This window comes from Teleopsis dalmanni, chromosome 1 (genome assembly GCF_002237135.1).
Source record: "Teleopsis dalmanni isolate 2A chromosome 1, ASM223713v2, whole genome shotgun sequence".
NCBI lineage: Eukaryota > Metazoa > Arthropoda > Insecta > Diptera > Diopsidae > Teleopsis > Teleopsis dalmanni.
Window position 1 is genome coordinate 73,915,773 of NC_051846.1, and position 27,397 is coordinate 73,943,169.

Here is a 27,397-nt window from a genome sequence, read left to right on the forward strand (position 1 = left end):
TGTAGTAAAATCGGCGAAGCAAAAATCAATCTGTCGTCATACACTTTTATTTAAAATTTTTATTCATAAAACATCAACCGGTTGATTACGTTTTTAAATTTTTTATTAATATCGTATTTTGCATTAATGAACTTCAATTAGTAGGCAGAATCTGCGTGTCAACACGTACTTAATTTATGCGTCTTACAATTATGGAGAAAAAACGAATAAATTTAACGGCAATTTGTTTATTATTAGAAAATAATGAATGAACACCGTGACAATTTAATTTAAGTTCCAACTTGTGTTCAACCGGTTAAGGTTCATACTATCTTATGCCATATACCTACAAGTATCTGATATGTGAGCCAGTAAAACTGGAAAATTCGCCAACACATTTCACTTTTTGCCGCATTATTGTAGGTTGCACTTAGTTTCAGTGGTTTTGTACTTAAAAAGTGGATTTGAATAACTTTAAATATTTGTGGTCACTTTTCTTTAAAAAGATAAGCTCAATTTATAAATAATATAGATACTTAGATAAGTAAAAATATACTTTTACCATAAAAGAAATATCATCACTCACTTAATATTCCAGTTAAACTTGACTAACTAGTCTTAAATAAAACATATTCTCTTAATTTGTAATTATCAAAGTATTATTATTTAATTACACTACTGCTTTAGTACTCTTATTTATTTGAAAAAAATTATTATTATTACTTATATATGGGTTATACAGATCTAAGATAAAAAAGAAAATAATTTAAAAATTTCATTTAAATCTTTTTCTTAAAATTTTTATTAAAGCCTTTTGTTTTCCTCTCAACAAATTTAAGTGCGGTTTAGTAGGTGTTTAATTAACAGGTTTATTAGATGAGTTTATCTCATCAAAACTCCTGTAATTATGGAGTTGTGCACTCACCAGGAATTACCATTTTGATCAAACAGTTGTACAGCAAAATTAATAAGAGAAATTATAGGTATATATTGGTTGATTTTCAGAGAGAATCCTGTAGAACTTCGGTACAATTCTTTTGAATGGCGCCTACGCCTACCAAATGCTTTCCTTTCATTGAAAAATATATTTTTTAGAAAAGGATAAAGCTGTACAAATCCAAATCAAGTGGATGGGTTGACAATTGAATTAAGAATTCAAACCAAATATTTGATCACCAACTTAAATAATTAGTAGCCTTAAGTCAACTAATTTGAAACAAGGCGAGCACACCCTTTAATAGCCTAACATATATATTCATATTTGACTAGAATGCGATAGATGTTATGTTTGTGAGGTACTAAATTCTAATTCCATAAAATTCTTTGATCATTTTCGTTGCTATACAGCACCATAGGTTTCGATAGGCTACATGTCCGATTTTAGACCAAGTATACCATTTATGAATTTTATCAACAGTCAGACATTCAATATGATAAATTCGTTTCATCAAACTAAATATTTTGGTAGAAGTTTGACTGAAATTACTAAATCTATAATTAAATTTTCTTTCTTCATTTTTGTACCATTAATACTCGTATAAACCTGTTTTCATTTCAGATATAATAACTTCACTGCTATTAGACAACATTTCATGAATTATTAATTTTTCAAATTTTTCCTCATTGAAACCTATATATCGGTGCATGTAATTATTATTAAATATTCTAACTACCCATATAGATGATCTTACTACTTATACTTGTTTTAGGTATAGTTTACCTAAATAATTACAAGATATTTAAATAAATCCCTGCAAAAGTAATATAGATAATTGAAATGATATAAACGATATCGATTGAGAGGCCATTATCTCTAGGTAGCGAGTTTTAAGCTATTTAGATATGTGTTGCTATTTAGATATATATCTTATAAAACACATATCTTATAAAATTTATTTTAATTAAGTAAGGTAGTGTGAACAGTGTTATCGTTATTGCTACCCATTTTTAAGTAATCACGAAATGATATCCTAAATTTCTAAGTTTATATATGAAAAGAAAGATTTTCATAACTCATTGGTCAGCATAGTCCTATGTTTATCAAAAACATTTTTCATTTTTTTATACATTACATGTTGATTTCAGATTAAATATTATAATATTTATTTACTTAAAAATATGAATAAATCATTAATAGTACTTTTACCTCACACTTATAAGGAAATACCTGACTTTTATCCACATTTGTATACATACTTCCTTTCACAAATGTACGTTTTGGTTTGTAATTGTCAAGCACGTGAAGAAGACTTTATATGCAAATATTAATTCATTCATTTCGATTTTACAATTGTACTTTCAATGAATACTAATATGGGGGAAAAACCTTATTAAATTTTTTTAATCAAATTAAAACAAAAACCGACATGTTGACAAAAACATATACATACATATATTATTATATAGATAATTATTTTGTCAAGTTTAATAAATATATTTATTTAACAATTTAATTATATATTGATTTATTTGCTTATTAATTTTTTATTTATTATAATTTTTATTTTACTGCAATAATTTCTAGTTCGAAATTATATTAAAAAGAAAGTTAACTGTATTACTGTGTTTCTTTATATCTTTTTTTATAAAAGTAATACTTTAAAACAGGAATTCATTTATATATTTAATAAATTTATAATATACTATTTCATGTGTTCAAAAATATATTTATTCATTATTATTTTTATTTTATTACAGATATTTTAAATAAAGATGTTTTTTCGAACAGTAGTGAAATACAACAACAAATATTTTTATTTTTTATATTATTTTAATTAATTGAATTTTTGGCTGACCATACAGCTGTTTCGAGTATTGCCAAATACCCATCATCAGTGCTCTTGGAAATAATTCCTGTATTTAATTATTAGTAAATAATTATTTTTGAGACTGCAAGTACCAGGAATTGAACTCGGGTTCTGCCAAATGTGAAGCTCAGAATCAGCGCACCTTAACCAACTGATATTTTAAATTTGTACGAAGGTAATCTTTTATTTTATTGATACGATTCTTAATATCTTCTATAAAAATAATACTTTGAAACTATAGGACTAACTATCCTATAGTCGCGATACGATATGAGTTTTGGTTTTATTTTTTACAGTTTAATTTTTTTACAAATTATATCCCTTTCCTCATTTCGTCCCTAAAAACTAAAATGTATTATATTTCCACAATATATGAACTGTTAAAATTTCCCGATTATGGAAAAATCACTGCTGCAAATCAAGAATCACTGCTGCATTGTGCTTAGATATGTAGATTGATAAAATTTTTTGACGATAGAGGTATCAAAGAAGTTAACATATGGGGCGGTGACTTCTACCTATCTAAAAAAGTGCCCGAAATATTTATTTATTATTTAAAGAGGGGTTTATACTTTCTCCTAAATAATGTAGCTCTATGGCGATAGTATGGTGATCTTATAGAAAAACTGCAATCCCAGATTCTACATTTTTTGCAATGATCTTTTTTTAAAAAAATGATTTAATAATATATACGGAACAAATACTTAATTCATTGGAATATATTTTGTTAATCATCCTTTTTTTTTTAAAACCTCCTTTATTGGATATGGGTAGTACAATCTTAACTATTTGTTAGTTTATTGTTATTACTGAGTTGTACTTAATAGATATTAAGTAATACGTGTGCGGGTTTACTGAACCAGTGTTTAGCTTCCATACAAATAATTTATAATACAATATTATCTATGTTAACTGATGAGGTTTTGTTTGTTTTAGCCTTCTCAGTTCATTGATAATATCCAACAGTTGAATAACTCTACATTGATTTGTTATAAAACTTGTTGTAATATATATATTTAAAGTTTACTAGTCAGATTTAATTAAAAAGTATATGTATTTTGTTGATTTTGTATTTTTATTATAACGTCAAACAATTTATAAACATTTTAACAATTAGAAAAATTAGTGCTTGTTTCCCTTTTCTTGAATGTTTACCTGAAATATGATTTACACTATTAGAAAGATTGTCTAATAGAACAATCATTTGCGTCGCAATAGGCGTTTCATTGTTCGGCGAAAGTGATTAAAACGTCTAAAAATTTTTCGCATGCTGCGGTATTCTATTGTTCCTAACATAATATAGTAGACTGAGACTACAGTTTAAAAGAATTAATTAACTTTTGAATCTTAGATGAGTTCCTGCCTAAAATTTTTCGATGACAATTTTTCGAATACTAGATTCCTTGTCTTCAAACATTTTGTATATATATGATTCATATTTCATAAAACATATTTATGATTTTGTATTCAACAAAATAGTTGAAATACAAAAGTAAAAGAAAAGTATATCAAGTTCTTAGAACTGATTATTTATTATTTAAATTTAGTGAAATAAAATTAAAAGTTATGACATTTTTTTCGTATTTTATTCTAACACTGCAAACGGTTTTGCCGGTACACATACATATATTCTATTTATCTGTGGCTAATTATGGTATTTCTAATAATGACAATTGCAAAATATTTTACTTAATATTTTATGTAACTAAATCTAGACTATTATTTTCCTTTAAAAATTAAAATTTTTTTTAAAGTAACTCCGATGAAAAACTGTAATTTAATATGCAATAAATATATTACACACTAGTGTTATTTTTAATTAAATTCAATTTTCTATAGTAAATTAATTTTATACACTTATTATTTTTTAAATAAAAACAATATATACATATATATAGATTTACATGTGTACGTGCACAAATGTTTGGTTTTTTTTTGTATATTATTTAATAGAACAAAATATTTTTAATCCACCTACAAAATAATTTTGCAGCTGATTTTATTTAAAAATTTTATAAACAAAATTTTGTTCGAGATTCGTCTACAATATCTCGGCATGTTGGGTTGATATAGTGATTATTATTTTCATTATATTTTTTCTGAATCTTTGTAGTTTATGAGATATGAGATAGCATAAAATTGAGAGAATTTGAGAAAGAGTGCTATTGAGAGTATTGTTTAAAAATTAGTTCAAAAATGCTCTAACATTTTGCTACGAACAGAAACAGCGCAAATCTTATTACATTTATCTGACTTTTATGATATTATAAGGCACGGCACATATGTGCTATGCAACAGCACTCAACTGTCAGGAGTCCAAAATCTTTCCAACAATTCATGTAAGTATTTTCGTGAATGTTTCCATTGGCAACAGTGCAAGTAAAATTACTTCGTGCCAAAAAAAAAAATTATATTAAAAGAGCTGAAAAGCGCCAAGAAGCGATATTCGTGCATTTGTGTTTGTCGATCATTTCGTTATTCCCACGTTAATTCTATTTTTAAATCTGATGTGTGTGTATTCCGCACGTCAAAACGCTTTGATACGTACTCGCTTGTTGGTTTGTCGTCTCCGATGGCTACCGTTCCACATATGCCTGTTCATCTTAGCCTTTGTGTTCAATCCACTCTGTCTATAATCGTTCTCATTCGATTGGGCATTTGTATTGTTCGATATCTGAAACGGTGTGCTCATATTTAATTTAATTATCTGTTTAGATCAAACCAATCTACATTGTACGATACAGTGGAAAAATGAAAACTATTTTGCGCAAATAAATTAACGAAATATAATTATAGGAGTTTAATCGGAGTATACTTGGAGTATGTTTGGAGTATTTAACGCTTTTATGAATAATCGTATATCATTATTGGTACTTATTATCTGTTTAGATCAAAACAAGCTACATTGCTCGATACAGTGGAAAAATAAAAACTATTTTGCGTAAACATATTAACGTAATATAATAATAGGAGTATAATCGGAGTATATTTGGAGTATGTTTGAAGTATTTAACGCTTTTATGAATAATCATGAATCACACATTAACGCAACATATTAATAGGAGTATAATCGGAGTATATTTGGAGTATGTTTGGAGTATTTAACGCTTTTTTGAATAATCATGAATTATAAATCAACGCAACATAATAATAGGAGTATAATCGAAGTATATTTCGAGCACGTTTGAAGTATTTAACGCTTTTATAAATAATCATAATTTAACGTAATGTAATAATTGGAGTATTATCGAAGTATATTTGGAGTACGTTTGGAGTATTTAACGCTTTTATGAATAATCATGTATCATTATTGGTACTTTGATGTGACACAAATCCGATTTTATGTTAAAGAGGGTAAATACCAATTGAGACAGTGTCACGGTTTGAAAAATAATTTTAACGAATTTCAATATTCTAAACCAGGACCGTCCAGACCAGATGCCATCGCAGACCAATACAAATCACTGTATAGATTGAAGGGCCGCAGAAACAAATACATAAGTTCATAGTTGTTTTCGATAAAAACAAAAATACGGTTATAATGTTAAATTTAGTTTTATTAATTTATCATATAAATTCATTTGTTTGGTATACTATAAAAAGAAATTAATGTAATTTTATCAGTACATCAAAAAAAATTTACGTAATTATTGTAGATTAAAATAATGTCGCGGGCCGTACAAACATTAGCCGCCAGCAGTACTTTGGACAGCCCTGTTCTAAAAAATTCTTTCCAGTTTTACGAAATTTTTCGAGAACTAAATATTTTAAATATAGGTAAATATGCTTGCGTAGAAAGTATGATATTACACTATTTTTGTAAAAACTTGTCTTTCATTGATATTTTATGAAAATATGATATGAAAATATTTTAAACAAAAATATGTAATAATTAAGTAGAACTGATCAAAATATTTAATTGAAAAATGAAATATTAATAAGGTAGATTTTTTTTGTCGAATGTGACGTGTCTTATGACGAAAAAAAAACTAGAAGGGTTAGAACCTTCTAGTTCGAATGAAGTACTTATAACTTGCATAGCTTCTTTGTAAAATTGCACCCAAAAAAAGGTACTTTATATATAGTAAGTATAAAAATAAAAAATAGGCAACCACAAAAATAGTTTTTAATTCGTTGAACTTGTGTTTTCACAAGTTGTAGTTTATAAGCTCGATATAATATAACCACAGATACTTGTGGAAAAATACGATTAGCCATAGTTTCTAATTTGATAGGTACAAGTTCTAAGCCTGGCACTTGCAATCCAAGAAATTATATGTGGACTATAAACTAATTAAATAAAAATTCGAATAGTTTACAAGATCAGTAATAAGTACTTGGCAATTCTCGAAACAGCGTTGTATGGTCAGGAAAATTTCAATAAATTAATAAAATTTTTGTAGTTGTTGCTTCTTCATTACTGTTCGAAGTATTTTAGAAATATTAATATATTAGATGTAAAAATTAAAATTATATAGCGTAAAATAGTCCAAAATATTTTAAAAGGGATTGAAGTAAAATTTTTACAAGTGGTCATTTTTTGTACACTTGAGAAAATAATTTGACAAAAATAGGTGTAATCAGCCGCTCCAAAAACAAATCTCTTGCTAAAATCTCTTGCTGACAAAATGTCATCACTGCTGAAATTATTCAAATGTTATGTTTTCACAATTAACGAGTTTTACGTCAAAAATTAATATGAATTAATTATAGTTAAATATATCTATGTCTTAAAAAGCATGAACTTGTTAGCAACTAATAAGATGAAAAATTAAAGGTGCTTTTAATAGTATTTTCTTTATGTATTCTTTATTATTTTTGTTCAGCGGAATACATCTAATGGAATCAAACCATTGTTCAAGTAATTAATAAAAAATTCATAAAAAACTGAATGTTGTAAATATAACTAATTTTTATACCTTTTATTTTTAACAAAAATTTTGGGGTCTTTTTGGGAAATAAAAGTACCATAAAAACTTTAAGCATATTTAAGGGTCTAATAACTTTAAAAATGTAACAAAAAACAACTATAACAATATTTTACATTTTATTTTTCCATAATCAGACAGCCAAATTTCCTTAATTTCGTAAAAATGAAATTAAGTTAATTTTCATAGTGTTCATACTGTCCAAAATTAAGGAAATCATGTTTTTTGTTTACAAATCGCATTTTAAAAATTATATGTTCCAAACACCATTTGTATATACTATAAAAGAATGGCTATACTATACTATGTACTATACTATAAAGAATGGCATTCAGTAGTTTTATTAGCTTTAGTAAATTTCAGGTACGTGAATTATTATTTTTCACTCTATTTTAAATTAATAGCAGTCACAGTTTTTTCTCTATAATAAAATTTCAAAATTTGCACTACTTTCAAAATATTTCCCGTTTGTATTAAACTCAATTGTCATTTACATTTATTTGAAAAGAAGTGATTTTTTCATTATCTCAACTTTATTTTTTGCTTATTTTTGCTTAAACTTTATCTTACGCGTAGTTGCATTTGAAATGTCCCTTAATTTTAACCTTCATTTCAACGAAATTAAGACCATTTTCCTTAATTTCGTTCTAACCTCGAAACTGAAATTTGTATCAAAAAAACAAATTAATTTCGCTGAAACGAAGATGAAATTAAGATTTTTGCAAAATTAAGCATATTATTAATAAAAACTTAGGGGTCTTTTTGAGACATAAAAGTCCCTTAAAAACTTAAATGTATTTCCGGGTTTAATAACTTTAAAAAACTAACTTTAAAAAAGTAAATGGTAAAAAAATTACTAATTTTTAAACATTTTATTTTTAACAAAAATTTTAGGGTCTCGAAAATCTTCAGTGTATGTAATGTAGAATTCAACAATTTAAACATATTCAGTTTCAGTTGTCAATTAAAATTAAAAAAAAAAAATTTTATAAAAATTTAAAATTTTGTTTTTTTCAATTAATCAATAGTTTATAAAAACCCGTTAAAATGTGGTATAAATATATTAAAATATACTTAAATTAATATATAAACCAAAATTCTGTATAAATACTAAGGGTAAGAATAAAAAAAATATTTGTTGCTTTAGTTTATTTTTACCCACTGTACCTCGGTAGCATCTCTCACCTTAATGTATTCTGTAATCTCTCCGCATAAATGTGGAAGCTTTTCTAAAAAGGAAACTACAAATTTGACACATATTTAAGCCAACAACAAAAGCTATTCACACTGCGGAGAGCACAAAAGCAAATTGAATTGAGAGTAAATTGACAGCTTTGTGGCAAAAGCGCGAACATAGCACACACTGCAGGCAGTTGAAGAGTAACGCTAAAGCTAAGTGTAACGTTGCGGTCCGAAAGCATTTTTAGATATGACGTAGAAATCAAAGAAAAATACTGTATCAAGAAGAAAGTGCTAGAGCATTAAAGAAAGATAAATCTGCCCGCATATAATAAATATTTCAGTGGTTGTAAAAATTAAATTTTTTTAAAAATCATATTTGTTGCAACTATAAATCAAAATTGCCTGCTGTAATTAACGGTTGAATACCGCAAAAGTATTTTTTTACGGAAAACCCTAGAAAAAATTCAAAAGTATTTCGTCATCAATTGAGCGAGTGTATACGTTTAAGGTGAATAGTTCTAAACGTCACAATTCAAGGTTAATACACGTTTATATAATATAGATAAATAAATAGCAAAGTGCGAACATTTTACCTGTTAGCAAAGCGGTTTTAAAGGTTTGAAAATTGTACTTGATAAAAGTAAATTTATACTAATTATTCTATTTGAAAAAATATTTCGGTTGAAAATTAAGTTTGCAAGAAATTTATTCCAAATTAAAAATATTTTTCAAAATTATTCGGCAAAAGTCTGTATCTGAAACGAAACACAACCAAAAAAAAGAAAAAAATTTCGAAAAAAATTCCACCATTAAAATTAGAAGCACAACAGCAAGAATATAACCACAGTCCGCAATCCGCAATCCGTAATCCGCATCCCGCAACCCGCACGAAAACCTTACCCAACCATAAATGCAAAGAAAGTGGCTATTAAAACGTAAAAATACACATAAAATAAGCAAAAAGTGAAAATAAAATTTAATATTATTTTTCAAAGCGGCGCAAAGTATAAATTGGAAACGTTACGAAAAAATCTTTAAATTTTTTAAGTAAAATTTACAGCAAGAACAAAACATACTTAGATAAAATATTTGTTCTACTTGTGATAAAATTTATTCGTTGCAAAGCGAACAAGCGTGAAAATTATATTCAAAGTAGTAGTATTTTTTTGGTGAACCCTAGACGGAGATCAATTCGCTACGATATCTAAAAAAGAGCTTGAAAAAAAAAATAGTTAACGAAAATATTTGTACATTATGAAACCTGTGATAGCGAATGCCAGTTCTAGCGCCTCCGCGACTAACAATGGTGACGGCAATAGTGCGGGTGCCTCGGCAAATTCAAATGGTACAAATATACCAATATATTATGAATATGGCAGCAGTCCACATCATCAACCACACTACTATAATACCGATGGGAACAGCGGCTCTTATGGCTCACCTCGCCAACATCAGCAACACTATAGTCAACAACCACCACAACAACACAATCCAGCGCATAACCAGGTTAGTATGTCACTATTACTCACTATTATTATTATGCCAAAATCCCAAATGTATCTATCTGTAAGGTGTAATTACCATACATATTTTTTTGAATTACTTCATTGAAATCATGGCAAGGTCATTTCCAGTCTACCTAATTTTAATTTTTTATCTGTGATAAAATACCGCCAATTTAGCTGCGTAACAATGTTCCGGTATTTAAACTCAGTTTAGTCCCTCTATAACTCACACAGGCGACATAGCAATTATTTCAGTTAAATTTTTTGAAGCAAAAAATTAGCAAACATTTTACTAAAACCAAAAAATAAATTAAAATTATAAAAATTTTAAAAGTTATATGTATGAGTAATGTTATTATAATGAGATACAATCGCTTGCGCAACAGATACATCATCTACTACGAGTATTTTTGGAATTTACATTATTGCATCTCAAATACATTACAGATTTTCTCTGATAAAATATAAAAATTTCAATTTTTTAATAAATTTTGCTTTAGAGAATTTGCTATTAAAATGGTTTTTTCATAAAACTCAAAACTGCCGATATTAGCATAAATCTTTTTATATTTTTTATAAATAAATAAATTTTTGCGATGATATTCACTTAAGATAAATTTAAATAAAAATCACTTTCCACTTCAGATGCTTATGCTGCCAATTTTTAAGCAAATATTTTAATTAATATTTAATTAATAAGTATTATATATAACACATTAACTACATTAAATGAAAAAGTAAAAATTTCTTTTTAAAAAATATTTAAATGTCTGCTATTATATATATTAATGTTCATTTAAAGATATTTCTTGTTTATATGTTTCCATTTTATTGTACATTGTGACCGAAAAGTTTTCGGAAATTCTCATTTAAAATTCGCGCGCTGTATATTTTTCGATATTTTAAGTTTATGTAGTTTGGCAGCACTGTCCTTAATTACTATGCCAAAAATGAGCGCGATCTGTCGGACAGTTCGTTTACGGCAGCTGTTGAAACCAGTTCACCTCAGTAGTGCGTTGCGAAAAAAACAATGGAAAAAAATATTGAACAAAGAGTTTGCATCAAATTTTGTTTTTCGAACGAAATTTCGTGTGCAGAATCGTTGCGAATGCTACAAAAGGCTTATGGGGAATCAGTTTTATCGAAAACTCAAGTTTATGAGTGGTACAAAGCCTTTCAGGACTGTCGTACGACCGTCGAAGACATGCCGCGTTCTGGACGACCTTCGACCTCTACCACCGACGAAAACATTGAAAAGGCAAAGGAAATCGTGTTCAAAAATCCTCATGTGAGTGTTAGAGAGATAGCACGAGAGCTAGGCATCGGTCGTGAGATGGCTCGTTTGATTTTGGTGGACAATTTGTGTATGCGACGTGTCAACGCCCGGCTTGTTCCGATTCACCTCAATTTGTTCAACATTATCAACGATTTTAAGGCCAAACATTCAATAAATACCATCGAACAGCCACCGTATTCACCTGATCTTGCACCGTGTGACTTTTTCCTGTTTCCCAACCTCAAATTACCACTCAGAGGAACGCGTTTTGAATCCATAGAAGACGTAAAACAGAATTCGCAGAGGGAACTCAAAGCCATACCGGAAAGCGCCTATAAAAAATGTTTTGATGATTGGAAGAAACGTTGGCATTTGTGTATCGCTTCTAATGGAGCATATTTTGAAGGAGATAAAATAAATATTGATGAAGATTAAGAATTTTGCGTTTTATTTAAAATTTCCGGAAACTTTTCGGTCACAATGTATACTGAATTAAAAAATTATTAAAAAAAATTATTTTATGGATTACTTTTGAGATTTAAGGACTAGAATTAATTATCTGTCTATTTATTTGGTTTATATTAACCAAATTTTAATAGGAATAGGAATAAACAGGGTACCAGCTCCCAATGGCGCGAAGCACTGAGACCATGGCTGATCTTTTATGCTGCAACAGACCCTAACCTAACAGAAGACATTCCGCTTTCCGAATGAAAGTCAGAATGTCGGCTGTTGAGGACCTTCTAATGTCAGAAGTGGAGAGTAGTTGTCGACCCAGTGACCTCCTCCTAGCCCAGATCAAGGCTGGGCAGTCACAGAGAATATGACTGGAAGTCTCGTCTGTTTCCAAGCAGAATCGACAATCTATCTCTTCGGACAGACCGATTTGTTGAAGTGATAATGCAGTCCATAGTAATTGGTTAAATATCCCACCAGTACAAGTGGGACATTAAATTTTGACATTAAATTTAATTTTAAACTCTACTTCACTTTGAAAGCGTTTAGTATACTCTCAGAACACTCTCGTCAAAAATTTCGAAAAAGCTTTAACTTATGTTATAGTACATTTACCCTTCACACCTATCGCATTTTAATAAACTATAAATGCACAATTAAAAATAAGTGTTTACACTGATTGAAATGAGTATATATTTTAAAAATATGAGATAGAATTAAAATTTTCTATTAAGTTTACTAAAAATAATTCACATAAATAAATATATTTTTAACCCAATCATAAATAGCAAAAAATTTAATAACAATAATACAATTAAATAAGGTAGTCTCCTTACTCATTTCGAAAAAGCTTCAATCTAATCTAATTTGCACAATTAGAAATAAGTGTTTACACTGCAAAAACACATTTAAATAAGGCACTCTCCTTAATCATTTTGAAGAAGCTTCAATCTAATTTCTTCTATTTTTTTTTAATAGGAAGATTATTTAGAAGAAAATTTAAAATTGGTATACATACATTTATTTGCCACCATAATTTTTTTAAGTTTGTCAATAATATAAATCTGACCTTCAATATATTCCGCTTATATTTTTTATAGCTTATCACTATGCCATGTGGTTTATTTTTAAAATAAAGCAAAAATAATTTTATACATATATTTAAAAAAAATTAATTTAATTAAACATCTTATAAAATTTTTAACAAAATTATTTATTGAAAGCGAAATAGGATATTTAAAAAAATAACGATATTTACATACGTCTATCTTAAATTTAATATCAATCTGTAATTTCAATAATGTTACATAAATTATTATAAACTATTATCTTCGCTTTTACTAAGATGTCATTTTTAAATAATATTGAAATTATAAACAAAACGTTTTTATGTCAACACTGTTCTGTGAAAATTATTTGTAATTAATGTTGATACAATTTCTAGACATATATCGATCGAATTGTATTGTAATTGTATAAAAGATTACAATAACAAATCATTCCATATTATTAATTAATTAATATAAATTGCATTTATCATTTATATTCCCCGCACATTTCTATCATTTTTTTTATTATTTCGTTCATAAAGAAATAATATCGAATATGGTATAGTCTGAATCTTTTACAGTGTAAGATGTTATATACACGGTATACTCATACTATACCCATTCAATCAATTTTCTAGCAATATTGTTGACAATACTCTAATACAACCTGGTACCCAACCACAACATTTGTACTCACACATTTAAAGAATTTTATCTATTACTATTAAATTTCAAGTGAATCTTTTAAAACACTAACTATTGCATAATGAAAAAACTATACAATGCTTGATTCTCTGAGAAGATAAATCTAAATCTTCTCATTTATCTTGTAAAGCACTTTTATATTTTTTAAGCTGTAATAGTTGCTATCTACTACGCAGTTAGTAAATGTACCTAAAACTTGCCGTAAGTCTTTATATATAAGATATTTAGTGATAATGCCATCGTTTCCATTTTTTTGTAAATCTAAGCTATTTTGAAAATGCCATAAATATCTTAATATTAATATCTCAATAAAGAGGTTTTCGAACAGAAGTGAAACAACAACAAAATTTTTTTTTTTATTTTTTTTTTTTTTAATAAGAAATAAGAAATTATAAGGATATTCTAGGAAACTATATGACTAATTTATTGTATAGAAAACACAAACAACTATGACTAATGTATTAACTTGGAAAAATGAACAACTGTAAGCGTATTCTAATAGTTTAAAACAAATAAAATTCTGACCACAATATTATACACATACTAAGTCGTTAGAACAACTTGATTCATGTATAGTAAAAAAGAAAATCCATAAGTTAAAATATTTTTTCATCTCACATAATCACTTTGTTAATAGGGCACTATCTTTTAGGCAGATACTTATAGAAGAGCTAGCCAGTAAGATAGGAAGTGGTGGTCATGAGGTTGTATTCATCTTTTGTATGCCTGCTCAAAATGTTCGTTTATAATAAAATATGGGGCCGAAGAATAATAATGTTATTGAAAGATACACGCGACTACAGCATCCGTTTTTTTATCGGTACAGCCCGACTGTACAGTGGAACAAATTGAAATATTACTTAGTCGATAAAAATGATATATGAGAGTTGAATTCCCTATTTTTAGAAAAAAATAGTTTCGTATTTAAAAAAAAAAAAAATAAACCAATACCTCTTATAATATTTGTGCTTTTATATTATTTTATAGGCCGTATGCGAGTTCGAGTAAATTGATGGTAAATTGAGGGTAATAGTCAGTTATGTCGGTATGGCAGCGGCTGTTGACATTTACCAGAATTTCGAGTAGGGCAAATTAGATAAAAATTAAGTAAATTAGGTGCTACCATTGTGAAAATTTTATAGAATGTTTAATAAATAAATAAATTTGAAAACTTTTAGCAAAAAATAAGAAATAAATGCAATAAATAAATATTTACATATTTAGCACTGGTAAGTGCAGTGCTAAAAATCCCTATGAAATTTCAATTTACTTTACCTCAATTTACTCGAACTCGCACACGGCCATAATTAGACATTTCATTTCGTATGATGGAAATAACTGTGTAGTTAGTCTAAAAACTTACATACGAGCATTTATAGAAATTTCTTTTTGATTGAAATATTGTCTCACTATAACCACTCTTTTATATTATTTTTAAAAATTATTTTATTTTGATATATAGCATTTACTTCAAGTATATGCAAACAATTTAACAGAAATAGATATTTATTTCATAATTACTCAACTAATCCCATTCGCTTTTGTTTAAACATATTTTGTATATATTGTAATGAAATAAAGAGACTTTGTGTTCGCAAGCTTATCTCTGATAAGATAATTGAATATTTCAACGATAAGAACGATTGCTAAGCATTAGTAAGCATATATGATGTATTTGCTTTATTTAATTGTGATAACTTCAATTGTATGAAGAAGTCTTAGGAGTGTAATTATTTTAGTTTCATTTAAAATGACATAAAAAAATCAACAATGGGAATGAAATACAAAATGTCTTCAGAAACCGAAGCAGAAGCAGAAACTGAAAGATTAAAGTTGATTAAATAAAAAGTATGTCTAGGCGATTTGCGACCAATGGAATTAGAAATGCAATACTTGTCAACTTGAGCACGAATTTCTGGTTTAGCAAGAAAAGAACTTAAAATTTATGTTCATCATACGCTCCCAAGCACGTTCGTAACAGATTCGCTTCTACACTCCGTGGGTGAAATAAAGTTTTTCAAAAAAGATTATAATGACTTTAAGTAATATTTATGTCACCTATAAAATAAAAGAATCGATATTATTGTGAACTTGATTTCCATTCAACCGAAGTCTTTTTTAATCACAAAAAAACTTAGCAATAAAATTAGAACGAAACTCTTGTTCAGAGTCAGTCATTGGCCTGCCTTCAATAGACTTTATTTCGAATAATTGATAGTAGGTGCGTCCTAATCATTGATAATAAAAATAAATTGTTGGAAGTTAAATATATTTTAATCGATGTATGCCAAAATAAAAGAAATTCGTTTACTGTTTTTTTATTAGCGGTATTTGATTTAGATAATGGCAATTAATTTTCGACACATAAACTAAAACTCATTGACGCAAATTAATCCCGATTAAACTGAAATAGAAAAATATACTAAAATTACATTTTCGTAATTAATTTTATTTGAAAATTTCTTCTTGTACAATAATATTAATATTATTTTTTTATATTTTTATAATTTTTCTCTGTAATTTTACAGAGAAATGTTTTTGTTTGTATTGATTAACGAAATTTTTTCGTTTTTCATTTCGTTCTTAATCCATCGATTCACTGCATTGCATTTCTTTGTTCGTGAAGTGCAAATGTTTTTATTAGGCATTTTCCTAGAATTTTCCTACAATTTTCACATGGCAGAATTTATGACACAGAAAATCGCATGCATGCGTTAAGTGCAAATGTTTTCTTATTCGCATTCCGTGAAAATTGAGTGAAAACACATTGGAAAAACATGGTGCAAACTGTATAAACAATTTCAAAACACTTAAAATCGTGTAAGCATATGATGTAATAAAAACTTTCCATCTACAAATATAAATCCGAATAGTTATAGTTATAGTATAGTTATAGTATTGCACTTGCGCTGTGCTCTGTTGTGGCAATAATTTATTAAAACAATATTATTAATTAGTAAACATTAAACTCAGTATGAAAACTCAAGCATACTATAAATCAATAAAATTATACATTTTTAATATATAAATCAGAGAATAATTTATACAAATAAATATATATTTTTATTAATGTAACAAACAGAGGCTGTAGGTTTGAGCACAAAAAGAAATACTAGCATTTGATTTCCCGTTGGATTCGTGGTGTGAATGGTGCGGTATGACCTCTATTCCTCACGCCTATGGTTGCACATATGAGTGTGTATGTGAGAGTCGGGGGCAAAAAGTATATAATATATACTATTTTTATTAAAATAGTACTAGATATGGGTAACAATGTCTACCTATTAGTAAGTACGTCTTAATACTTATTTTCGATGTACAAAAAGTAAATAATATATTCCATTTTTATTAAAATAGTACTAGATATGGGTAACAATGTCTACCTATTAGTAACTTATATATGGTAGGTATATACACGAGCTGAGACATGTATGATTCATATACATATGCTTGTAGCTTGGAACAACAATAGTTATGATTATAGTAAGCCATTAGCAATACCACAGTATCACAGAATATGAGTGTGGATTCGCTATGTCAACACAACTGACAGTTCAAGTGCCAGCATTTCTGATTGATAATTACGTATATTAACTATTCTATTATTATCAACGAATCACTTAACTTTAATTATGCCATCAATATAGAAGATAGAACAGGGTTAAGTATAGCTTTAGATTCGATTTTAATCTATTTTTTTGTTAGATATTCCATTTTGCATACCCCGGTGATTAGCAATCACTATGTCCGGTGTAATGCTATTTAGCGACTGTGGGCATGGCTTTGTAACCAATATTTGGTTATAAAGGCATGATAGTGATAAATCCCCAGCCGGATTTTGAGCGGCAGTAGGTTTGAGCACAAAATTAAGTACAAGAATTGTATTAATCATATAGTATATGATTTCTTTTTTTTGTGGTAACAAGTACTACTTTATATATCATTTCAAATTATTTGTTAAATAGTTTAAGTAGCCTTAGTTAGTTTTTTTATTTAGTTCTTTCTTCATAATTCAAAGAAAATTACATACATTGTTAGTTATATTTAGTTAAAGAATAAAATTAAGTAAGAAATATTCAAAATGACTTCAGCCATATGTCGTCAGTCTACGATATACAAAAGTAACTAAGCAGAACATATTCAAATTATTGCAATAAATAAAAACAAATGTGTTATCATATTCGAGTATTGAATGACTCATTAGAACAACCCATATCATTTTAGACATCAGTATATATATGTATATCATATACTAATATTCAATAGAAAATGTAATTCCTTACAATAATAAGTCTTAATTATGTATACTCCACCCTGAGGAAGAATCAACTTCAATAAGTTAGCGACATTTGTATAGGAAGTTAATTATGAATTATGAAATATTAACATTTCTTTTAGACAGGACAATAAAATATCATTGAGTGCTGAAATGATAATGTATTTGCTAGTTTAAGAGATTTAAATTAAAATCAGTGATCTATAAACGATCAAATTCATTGTTTTTAAGTGAAAAACAATCACAATCATCTATTTATTTTCAAAAGTACAGAAAAGTCCTAATAGCACAAAAAAGTTCAATAAGTGCTACGATTTATTAACAATTAACTACAAGTTATTCAATATATAAATATTTCTATTTAATTAATTACTCTTCATAGAAAATTTACGGACCCGTCTTACACCTACTGCAAAATATTGCATACTTAGTTTACGAACAAATTTGTTAAATAAATAAATTTTATTTTTTATCTTTTTATATTCTAACTTACATTGAAATTATTAATTTATAATCGTGTAATATTCCTAAACAATTGTAAAAAGAAACTATTCTAAAATTTGTTTCTACCAATAATATTGTCTATTAATATTGTAAACATCTAACAATGAAATTATGAAATAGTGAACTTAAATCATTCAATACATTTCGTATTGTAGCATAGGTCTTTACATCCCTTCAAATTAGAAAACTGTTACAGACCCATTTTTATGTATCTTAAATAAATTAAAGAAATAACAATTCATAAAGAGACTTACATACTCTTCATTCATGCAAGCAGTTAATGTTCAATCTATACGTATATATATATATATATATATATATATATATATGTTAACATGGAACAAATATCTTAATCTTAGTTTTGTTTTAACCTCTGTTTTAATACATCTTAATATAAAAAATTAAATTTTATTAATATAAATTTATAACAAAAATAAATAAAATAAAAAATAACATGGCTTTATTATATTATTATACACTAATATGCCATTAATAGATTACTTGGGGCATATATGCACTATGACTGACCCGTTTGACTGTTTTAAAAATCTATTATGAAATGACGAAACATACGGTATATAATTCAGTAGTCAATTGTTATTAAATATTGCTAGTATAAAAATTGCAAACTCAAAAATCCATCCTCTAAAAGAATATCCATAGTATTCAAATTAAATTGATTATTGACTACATATAAATAAACTCCCTAATATAAATTTGAAAATTAAAACAAACAAAAATATACTCTTCATACATATATGCTATATTATATATATGTATATATATGTAAATTATATGTTATATATTTATGGTTAGGGCATTACTTGAATGTCAAAATTAAATTTCGTTATTGTCGATAATATTCTGTAACACATAAAATTTCTGGAAAACCATATACCTAAGAGCTAACAGTAGTTGCTCAATATGTTAATTGGTATCATTAGTAGAGAGATCACCGTGATCAAGTTTTTCTTATTTGTAGTATATATCTTTGGCAACATAATTAATTGACTATTGATGTGTTTATGTTATTCAAGTAAAACTAGTACCTGATATTTTTTATTTAACCTGCTATTAATTCCTAAATTAATGGTACTCAAGCACAATATATCATATCGCTGAAATACATATTATATATATATGTATATATATTATTATATATTATTGCATATTATTAATTGTTTCCTTAAAGTAAACTTTGAATTGTTAGTTACTGTTGTTAGGCTATGATGTATTCTTACCAAATTAAATCATTTTCAGAGTATTATCTATTAACTTAGACTTGGTTTAGTTTTGTTGTCCTAGCTCAAAAGTCTAATGATATGATATTATGTGAAAAATGATTTTGTTTTTCTATGACGGCTTTAAAACCACGAAATAAAAGTTATATTTCTGGCTTATGATATTTTTTTATTAATACTACATAAGACTTAAGTATAGAAGTATAGAAATATAATTTTATTCTTTATGTACCTCTCCAAATACAACCACTCTAATCTTAACGAAACCAAATGGTTTATTGCTATATATAATATGTTTGTCAGCAAAAATTCAATGTACAATGGAATTAGTGTCTAATTAGTAACAAAACACTATAAATTATTTGAGTTATCATATTTCCCAAAGAAAAGCTATAAAAAGTGTCTGTTATCGCATTGCATAAATGCAGTTGAAATAACAAGTGCCTGTGAAATCAATTAGCAACAAAAAACGAGTAAAAATAAACAAAATAGACTGCAATGACAGCAACGACAGCATATATTTTAATTGAATTAGTCTCGAACATTTTGACTTTTTATTTTTTATATTTGACAACAACAAAAGCTGCAAATGAATTTGCAAATACCGACTTTATTACTTTTCTTACCGAAGATACATAAATCTTTAAAGATACAAAACTGTAGTCAAAACGCGTGGTGATTTTATGTATCTTCGCATAATCTTCAATAAACGTTTCAGAATATCTGCCATGTTTATACTTACATTTTCTTTCAAACGTTGACTATATCGATGACGTTGATTGATTTCTATAAAACTAGAAAATTTCGAAATTTGTATCTTTGTAGCTAGCGAATTTCCGCTCTGCAAAAGTTTTTAAGCTCTCTCCGTGCATCTGTTTTAGAATTTTATAGAAATTATTTAAAAATTTTTTTTTTTAATACTCAAATTAAAATTAATTTCTCACTCTCAATGGGTCGCTCAATTTCTATTTGAACTTTTTGAAGTAATCATTTTTGATGACGAATTAAACTAAGAAGGTGTTACTATGTGGGCGATATGGTGAAGATATAGCGTATTTTTGACATATTACAACAACAATTAACACTATATTCTACTTATTTTTCATTTTTCTATTTTTTTCTATTTTTTTCCATTTTATTTTATTTTTTTTTGTTTGTTTTTTGGTATTTGTTTATTTAGTAATTCTTGTGTCAATAACTTTGCGTGGGTCTAGAGATGTGTCGCATCATCTTTTTTCTGGATTTTTCTTACAAATAACTCTTACAAATACAGAGATATTTATATTTAAAAAAATGTAATTTTAAAAAAATAATATAAATATTTATAATTTATAGAAATCTTTGATTTAAAATGTTATTCGAAAATCAAAATGTAATTACAAAATAACAATTTGAAAATAAGAGTTATTTGTTTATTGATGAAGTCATTGAGTCAATATTTTCATTACTTAAATTTGTTGTCATTTCTCACAAATAAAATATAAATAAATTTTTATAGATGTATCCAAATAAAAAAAAGTTATAAATATAAATTTAAATATAAATTCAAATATAAATTTAAATATAAAGATTAATAAAATAAATTATAAATTATATATCAAAAACAACATAATATGACATGATTTCTAGAAGCATCTATTGAGCGTTCTCCAATATTCTTTCACCAAATTCTATCAACAAAAAGCATTTTTTTTAATGAAAATAAAATACGATTTTCTCATATAAATAAATATTTTGTTGAACGGACAATATATATATTGTCCATTCTGCTCCAATATCTCTCACTATCTTTTTGGAATTAGCAAGTTTCCAAGCTCATAAAACCAAATTGGAGGATTTTTGACGTTTTTATTTGAAGTAAAGTGTAAACCGCCTAAACAATTTTCAGATTAACATAAATAATAATAATAAATAATAATAATAAATAATAATAAACATAAATAATCAGATCTTAAGAATATGGTGGGTATGACAATATATTCCATTAATGCTTTAAATCCTTTTAATGAGTTACCAAACTTGTATATGGCCTCAAATTATCTTGATTATACTACACATTTTCTTTTGATCATTAAATTTGTCTAGCTGATGACAGTCTATTTCTGTATTGATCATTGGAGAGTCTATTGGAAGTTCAAAATAAAATAGTTCCTTTCAAAAACACGTCGAACAGACGGCATGAGCTTCATTGAGGAATAACGGCTCTTGAAGTGCTTTGGGTCAACTCAATTCTTTTACTCCATGATTTCTTGCATTTAACATTGTTATAGATAACTCACTTCTCGTCCCCACTGATGATGTGTTTAAAAAACTAATCATTATTTTAGTGTTGAAGAAGCAAATCTTAAACTTCAAGGCAACAATACATATTTCTTTCGTAAGAACAAGAGAAACCCATTTTTCGAGCTTTAAGATTAAAGTTAGATATTTCATGAATACCCTCAGCAATTAAATCTCAGCGATTTCCCGAGCTGTTATCACCATTATTTGCATCAATTAATGACTTTATTGTATCGTCATCAGTTTCAACTAGCCTTCCAGAACATAGTGTATTTGAGAATTCAAATTTCCGGATTGAAATTTTGAAACTCATTTTGGTAATAATGTTATTTCACTGCATCTTTTCAATATATATCATATAATTTTTATCTTGTTTCCGTATTTGAAAAGGTCCCAACCAAAAACTATTATATAGAGTTAATCGAATATATAATGATTATGTGGCTTAAGTTGGTTGAAAAAAACACTATTTAGCTTTATTGGGAAAACACGAAATTACTTTACGAAGTTACTTTATAAACAATCCAATACGTCGACTATTCAAGACCCGCACAGCATCACTTAAAGAAAATATAACTCAAGACTGCTTGAATAAAGGACATCTTCCCATAAAGTACATAAGGTCTTTAATATTTTTTTTTAATTGCATAGCGAAAAGACGCTAAGGCTCCTACTATGTAATCAAATTCCTTTAAATCACAGAAGCCTGCCTCGAGCTATAATAATTTATGAGGTCTATGTTTGTAAATATGATTTGTTGTAGAAAGACTTGTCTCTTGGGCAATTCATATTCCTAAATAAGCGGTATTGGTTACTTCTAGCTTTTTCTACATTAAAAATAAGCTATATTTATTATATATACTACACTATGACAATAAGTGTTGGAGTGTATTTTGCACTTATTTATTTTTTTATTAGTTGTATTCTAATAATAAAATATAAGCATCTTATAAGCATTTTTAATAAAAAATTTAATTATATTAAAAAGTTATATCCGTCTTATTATTATTACCACACTTTAATCCAATGACATAGTTGAAAATTCATTTCAAGCTGAACTTAACTGGGTCAAAAGCCTTTTTTGAATAAAAAGCCATTGAAGCGAATAAAGGGTTGATTTAGTACAATCGTAACATTTACATGCTATATGGTGCTACCCACTCATACAGTGGAAAAGAAAGTTTTATATAAAAATCATGTTTGGCTTACTCTTAAACTTAGTCATCACAATTTCGGTTGATTGCATATTGAATTTCAATTAACTTTTGCTTTTAAGGTAATCAAATTTCTTTCTGTTGCCATAAAGAGAATAATGTTTTTAAAGTTCAGTTTGATAACGATGATATACCATTAACAATTATTGTAAAAATGTTTTTTTTTTATAAATGAGTTCAAGATACTTTTTTTGATTAACTTTTTAACTTACATTTATTATAAATAAGCATATATGGTTTGTATTATATAAATAACGTATAATAATATAGGTCTTGCTTTCTGCAATGAAAACCAATTCACTGAGCTTAGCAATCCACCCACATAGTCCTTTCTTACATTAATATGTATCTTCAAAAATAGTCGCCACATATATAGAGACTGTTATGTGAATCCTTGCTATAGCAATTGTGGTTCAAAAAAATTTTTTAAATATAATGTAATTAAAGAGATATAATTATTTTTATATTATTAAATTGCTTTGGCAAGTATTCTAATGGCCCATTGGGGATTAACAACATTGATCCTCAAAATTTTTCAGACTAAGTAAATGTAAACTCAGAATAATTACTTGTTTTTTAAATTGATTTTGTCAAGATAAAAAAGTTAAACCGACTCAAATATTTATCAATCTGCTTTTTTTTGACCATTATCATTATCTAGAAAGATATTTTTTAATATCTCCACTATTTTAAGGACTTTTTCAAACCGAAAGAGGTCTTCAGACATTAAATAAAGACTATTGTAAAGATTATCAACAGCCTTAAACAATATTTATATTATAGTAGTAGATTTTCAAAAGAGATAACACAACTGATCTCACAGAATATATACCATTGTGTCTTCTAATAATAGCACACCGCAATCGTACAAAATATAGTGTACCATTATTTCTTCTAATAATAATTTTAATTTTATAATTATAATTGTATTAAACTTCTTCTTTTCAAATAAAGTAAGAAAGCTTTCGTCATCAGCAATTGTGGTATTTTTCAAAAGATATATTCTTTGGCAGTCTGGAATTTGGATGATATTACTACGTATCTATTTATTTTTTTAAAGTAGGAATTAGTTTCTGAATTCTGTACGTAATTTTAAAAATTAGCACCCTGTATGGATATAAATAAGCATATACATACATAATTTTAAGAAAAATTTATTTCAATAAAGAATAATACCAAATATAAAATTAAATGAATGATAACTTGGAGGAAGAGAAAATTTAACAAGAACGATTACACCTTTATTTATGTTCTACATAACTAATTTTGGTTATTATTATTATTGGCTTTTATTTATTTACATTTACATTGTCATTTGTTTACAGAAATGCAACCACACCTTTGCAAATTTAACGCAAAATGCACTTTTGATTAAGTGGATTTATGAAGGCGCAAATTTTATCGTTTAATATTTTTTCCATAATCAGATTTATGGGATGAAATCTAAATTCTATAATTTAGAATCTATTTTTTATTTATAAATAAAGGCACAATACTGCTTCAGTAGCATTCCAAGCTTGTGCCCGAAGAACCATTGCTTCTTGACGACCAAAAAAAACATACTTTAATATAATGTATACAATATATAATTTTTAATATAGTTTGATGACTTTCTATAAGTGTTTAACTATCCTAATGTGCTGCTCATTATTCTACATCATTTTGCAAATATTGCTATAAGACATATGTTTCAAAAAAAAGATATTGATGTTGACCTATAATCATAATTTTCTGTGAATTTTTATATATTTAACCAAGAATTAAAAAGGTTTTGCTTGTTTAAGTAAGAGATTTATTCAATTGATTCAGTGATTCTAATAAATCTTCACAAATGATTGGAAGCTTTATTTCTTCAGATTCTTAAATTTGTTCACTACTTGGAAGAGTAGAAGAGTTTAGCTATAATCATAATTTTCTGTGAATTTTTATATATTTAACCAAGAATTAAAAAGGTTTTGCTTGTTTAAGTAAGAGTTTTATTCAATTGGTTCAGTGATTCTAATAAATCCTCACAAATGATTGTAAGTCTTATTTCTTCAGATCTCTAAATTTGTTCACTACTTGGAAGAGTAGAAGCAGAAATACAAGAGTCGTTATATGATATATGTTTCCAAAAAACTTTATCGCAAAAGATATGGATGTTTACCTATATTCATAATTATTGTTTCAATTTTTATATCTTTAACAACGAATTAGAAAGGATTTTGCTTCTTTGAGTGTTTAATTCTATTAGTTCAGTGACTCTAATAAATCCTCACAAAAGATTATAAGCTTTATTTTTTCAGAACTCTAAATTTGTTTATGTTTGTTTTTATTACATATTGAGTACTATGTAGTGAGTAGAGTACTGTAGAGTAAAGTAAAGTAGAGTAACGTAGAGTTGAGAAGAGTTGAGTAGAGTCGAGTAGAGTTGAGTAGAGTCGAGTAGAGTAGAGTCGAGTAGAGTAGAGTCGAGTAGAGTCGAGTAGAGTCGAGTAAAGTCGAGTAGAGTCGAGTAGAGTCGAGTAGAGTCGAGTAGAGTCGAGTAGAGTCGAGTAGAGTCGAGTAGAGTCGAGTAAAGTCGAGTAGAGTCGAGTAGTGTCAAGTAGAATCGAGTAGAGTCGAGTAGAGTCGAGTAGAGTCGAGTAGAGTCGAGTCGAGTAGAGTGGAGTAGAGTCGAGTAGAGTAGACTAGAGTAGAGTAGAATAAAGTAGAGTAAAGTAGAGTAAAGTAGAGTAAAGTAGAGAAAAGTAGAGAAAAGTAGAGAAAAGTAGAGAAAAGTAGAGAAAAGTAGAGTCGAGTAGAGTGGAGTAGAGTAGAGTAGTAATCAAAAGTAATAGATGTACGATAATAATGTAATTTATGTATGTCAACATTTTTTATTTTTATTTTTTAAATATTTTGTAGATAATATTACACTACTATTTAAAATATAGTAATATACAAGTAATTTTGCATTAAATTTTATTTTTCACATGAAAAGTAATTAAATGTATTATTTAGATAAAATAAAAAAATAGTAAGCAAAAATATTCGCATCAAGAAAATCTTGATGTACATTCTCGAAAATATTTTGTTTTCAATTTATTATTTCACCTTGACCGAAACGTTTATGGCGATTTTCAAAAAGGAGAAGAACATGTCGCCACTTTAATTTTATTTTATAAACAACAAAAAAACAAATATGTAGACGCCAAAAACGTAAAAATCTTATAAATTTTTGCATTGTTGCTTTTATATTTAATTTTATATATATTAAATATATTTAAAAAAAATTGTATATATGTGTTAATATGTATAAATATATGAAAGTAAAATGATCAAGGTGAAAATGTCCATAATAATAAAGAAGCGTTTTTCGTATATAAAATTAGACAATACAAAATTAATAATTTAAATCATATTAAATATTATTTTATTTATTTATTAACTTAAAAAACAAAATGTTTAAAATATGATTTGTATCCACTTGATGCAAGTTTTATTTATTTTTACATAAAAAGCTGATTTGCTATGAACATTTACTTAAAACAAATACAAATATAAAACAAATATTTTATTTTAAATAAATTTTTAATTATTAAATTTTTAATACTTGCTTTAATTAATACAATATCGTATTAATGTAAAAATGAATATAAAAATAAAAAACAAATAATACATAAACCAGTTTGGAAAAATTATATTATATTATTTATAGATATAAGAGTTATGTATATATTAATCAATAAAAATATAAACTGTTAAATCTAAATTAAATTAGTTAATTTAATTAATTAGTCCTTTCGAGCTAGCATTTCATATGTTTCCACGACACAAAATACGGTATCGTTTTGAAGAGATTTTAAAAAAATTATAAACTACAACAACAAAAATGATATTTTATATTATTTTAATTAATTGACGGGACATACAGCTGTTTCTAATATTGCCAAATACCCCTCAGCAGTGGCTTTGGAAATATTTCGTGCACTTAATTTTTCGTAAATAATTTTTTGAGAGTGCAAGTACCAAGG

At 26.8% G+C, this 27,397-nt stretch overlaps 1 protein-coding gene across 4 annotated transcripts in view; it reads left to right on the plus strand.

Moving 5' to 3' along the window:
• Positions 1–8,770: 8,770 nt before the first annotated feature.
• Positions 8,771–27,397, plus strand: part of LOC119668018 (BAG domain-containing protein Samui) — a 28,275-nt gene continuing 9,648 nt past the window's right edge. For 2 of the 4 annotated variants that reach the window (XM_038077387.1, XM_038077406.1), the window contains exon 1: positions 8,782–10,402. In XM_038077387.1, the coding sequence (XP_037933315.1) occupies positions 10,151–10,402 (252 nt within the window). In that variant the 5' untranslated portion in view covers positions 8,782–10,150. Of the gene's footprint in view, positions 10,403–27,397 lie in introns of all 4 variants that reach the window. The other 2 variants (XM_038077393.1, XM_038077399.1) reach the window with 2 other exon arrangements.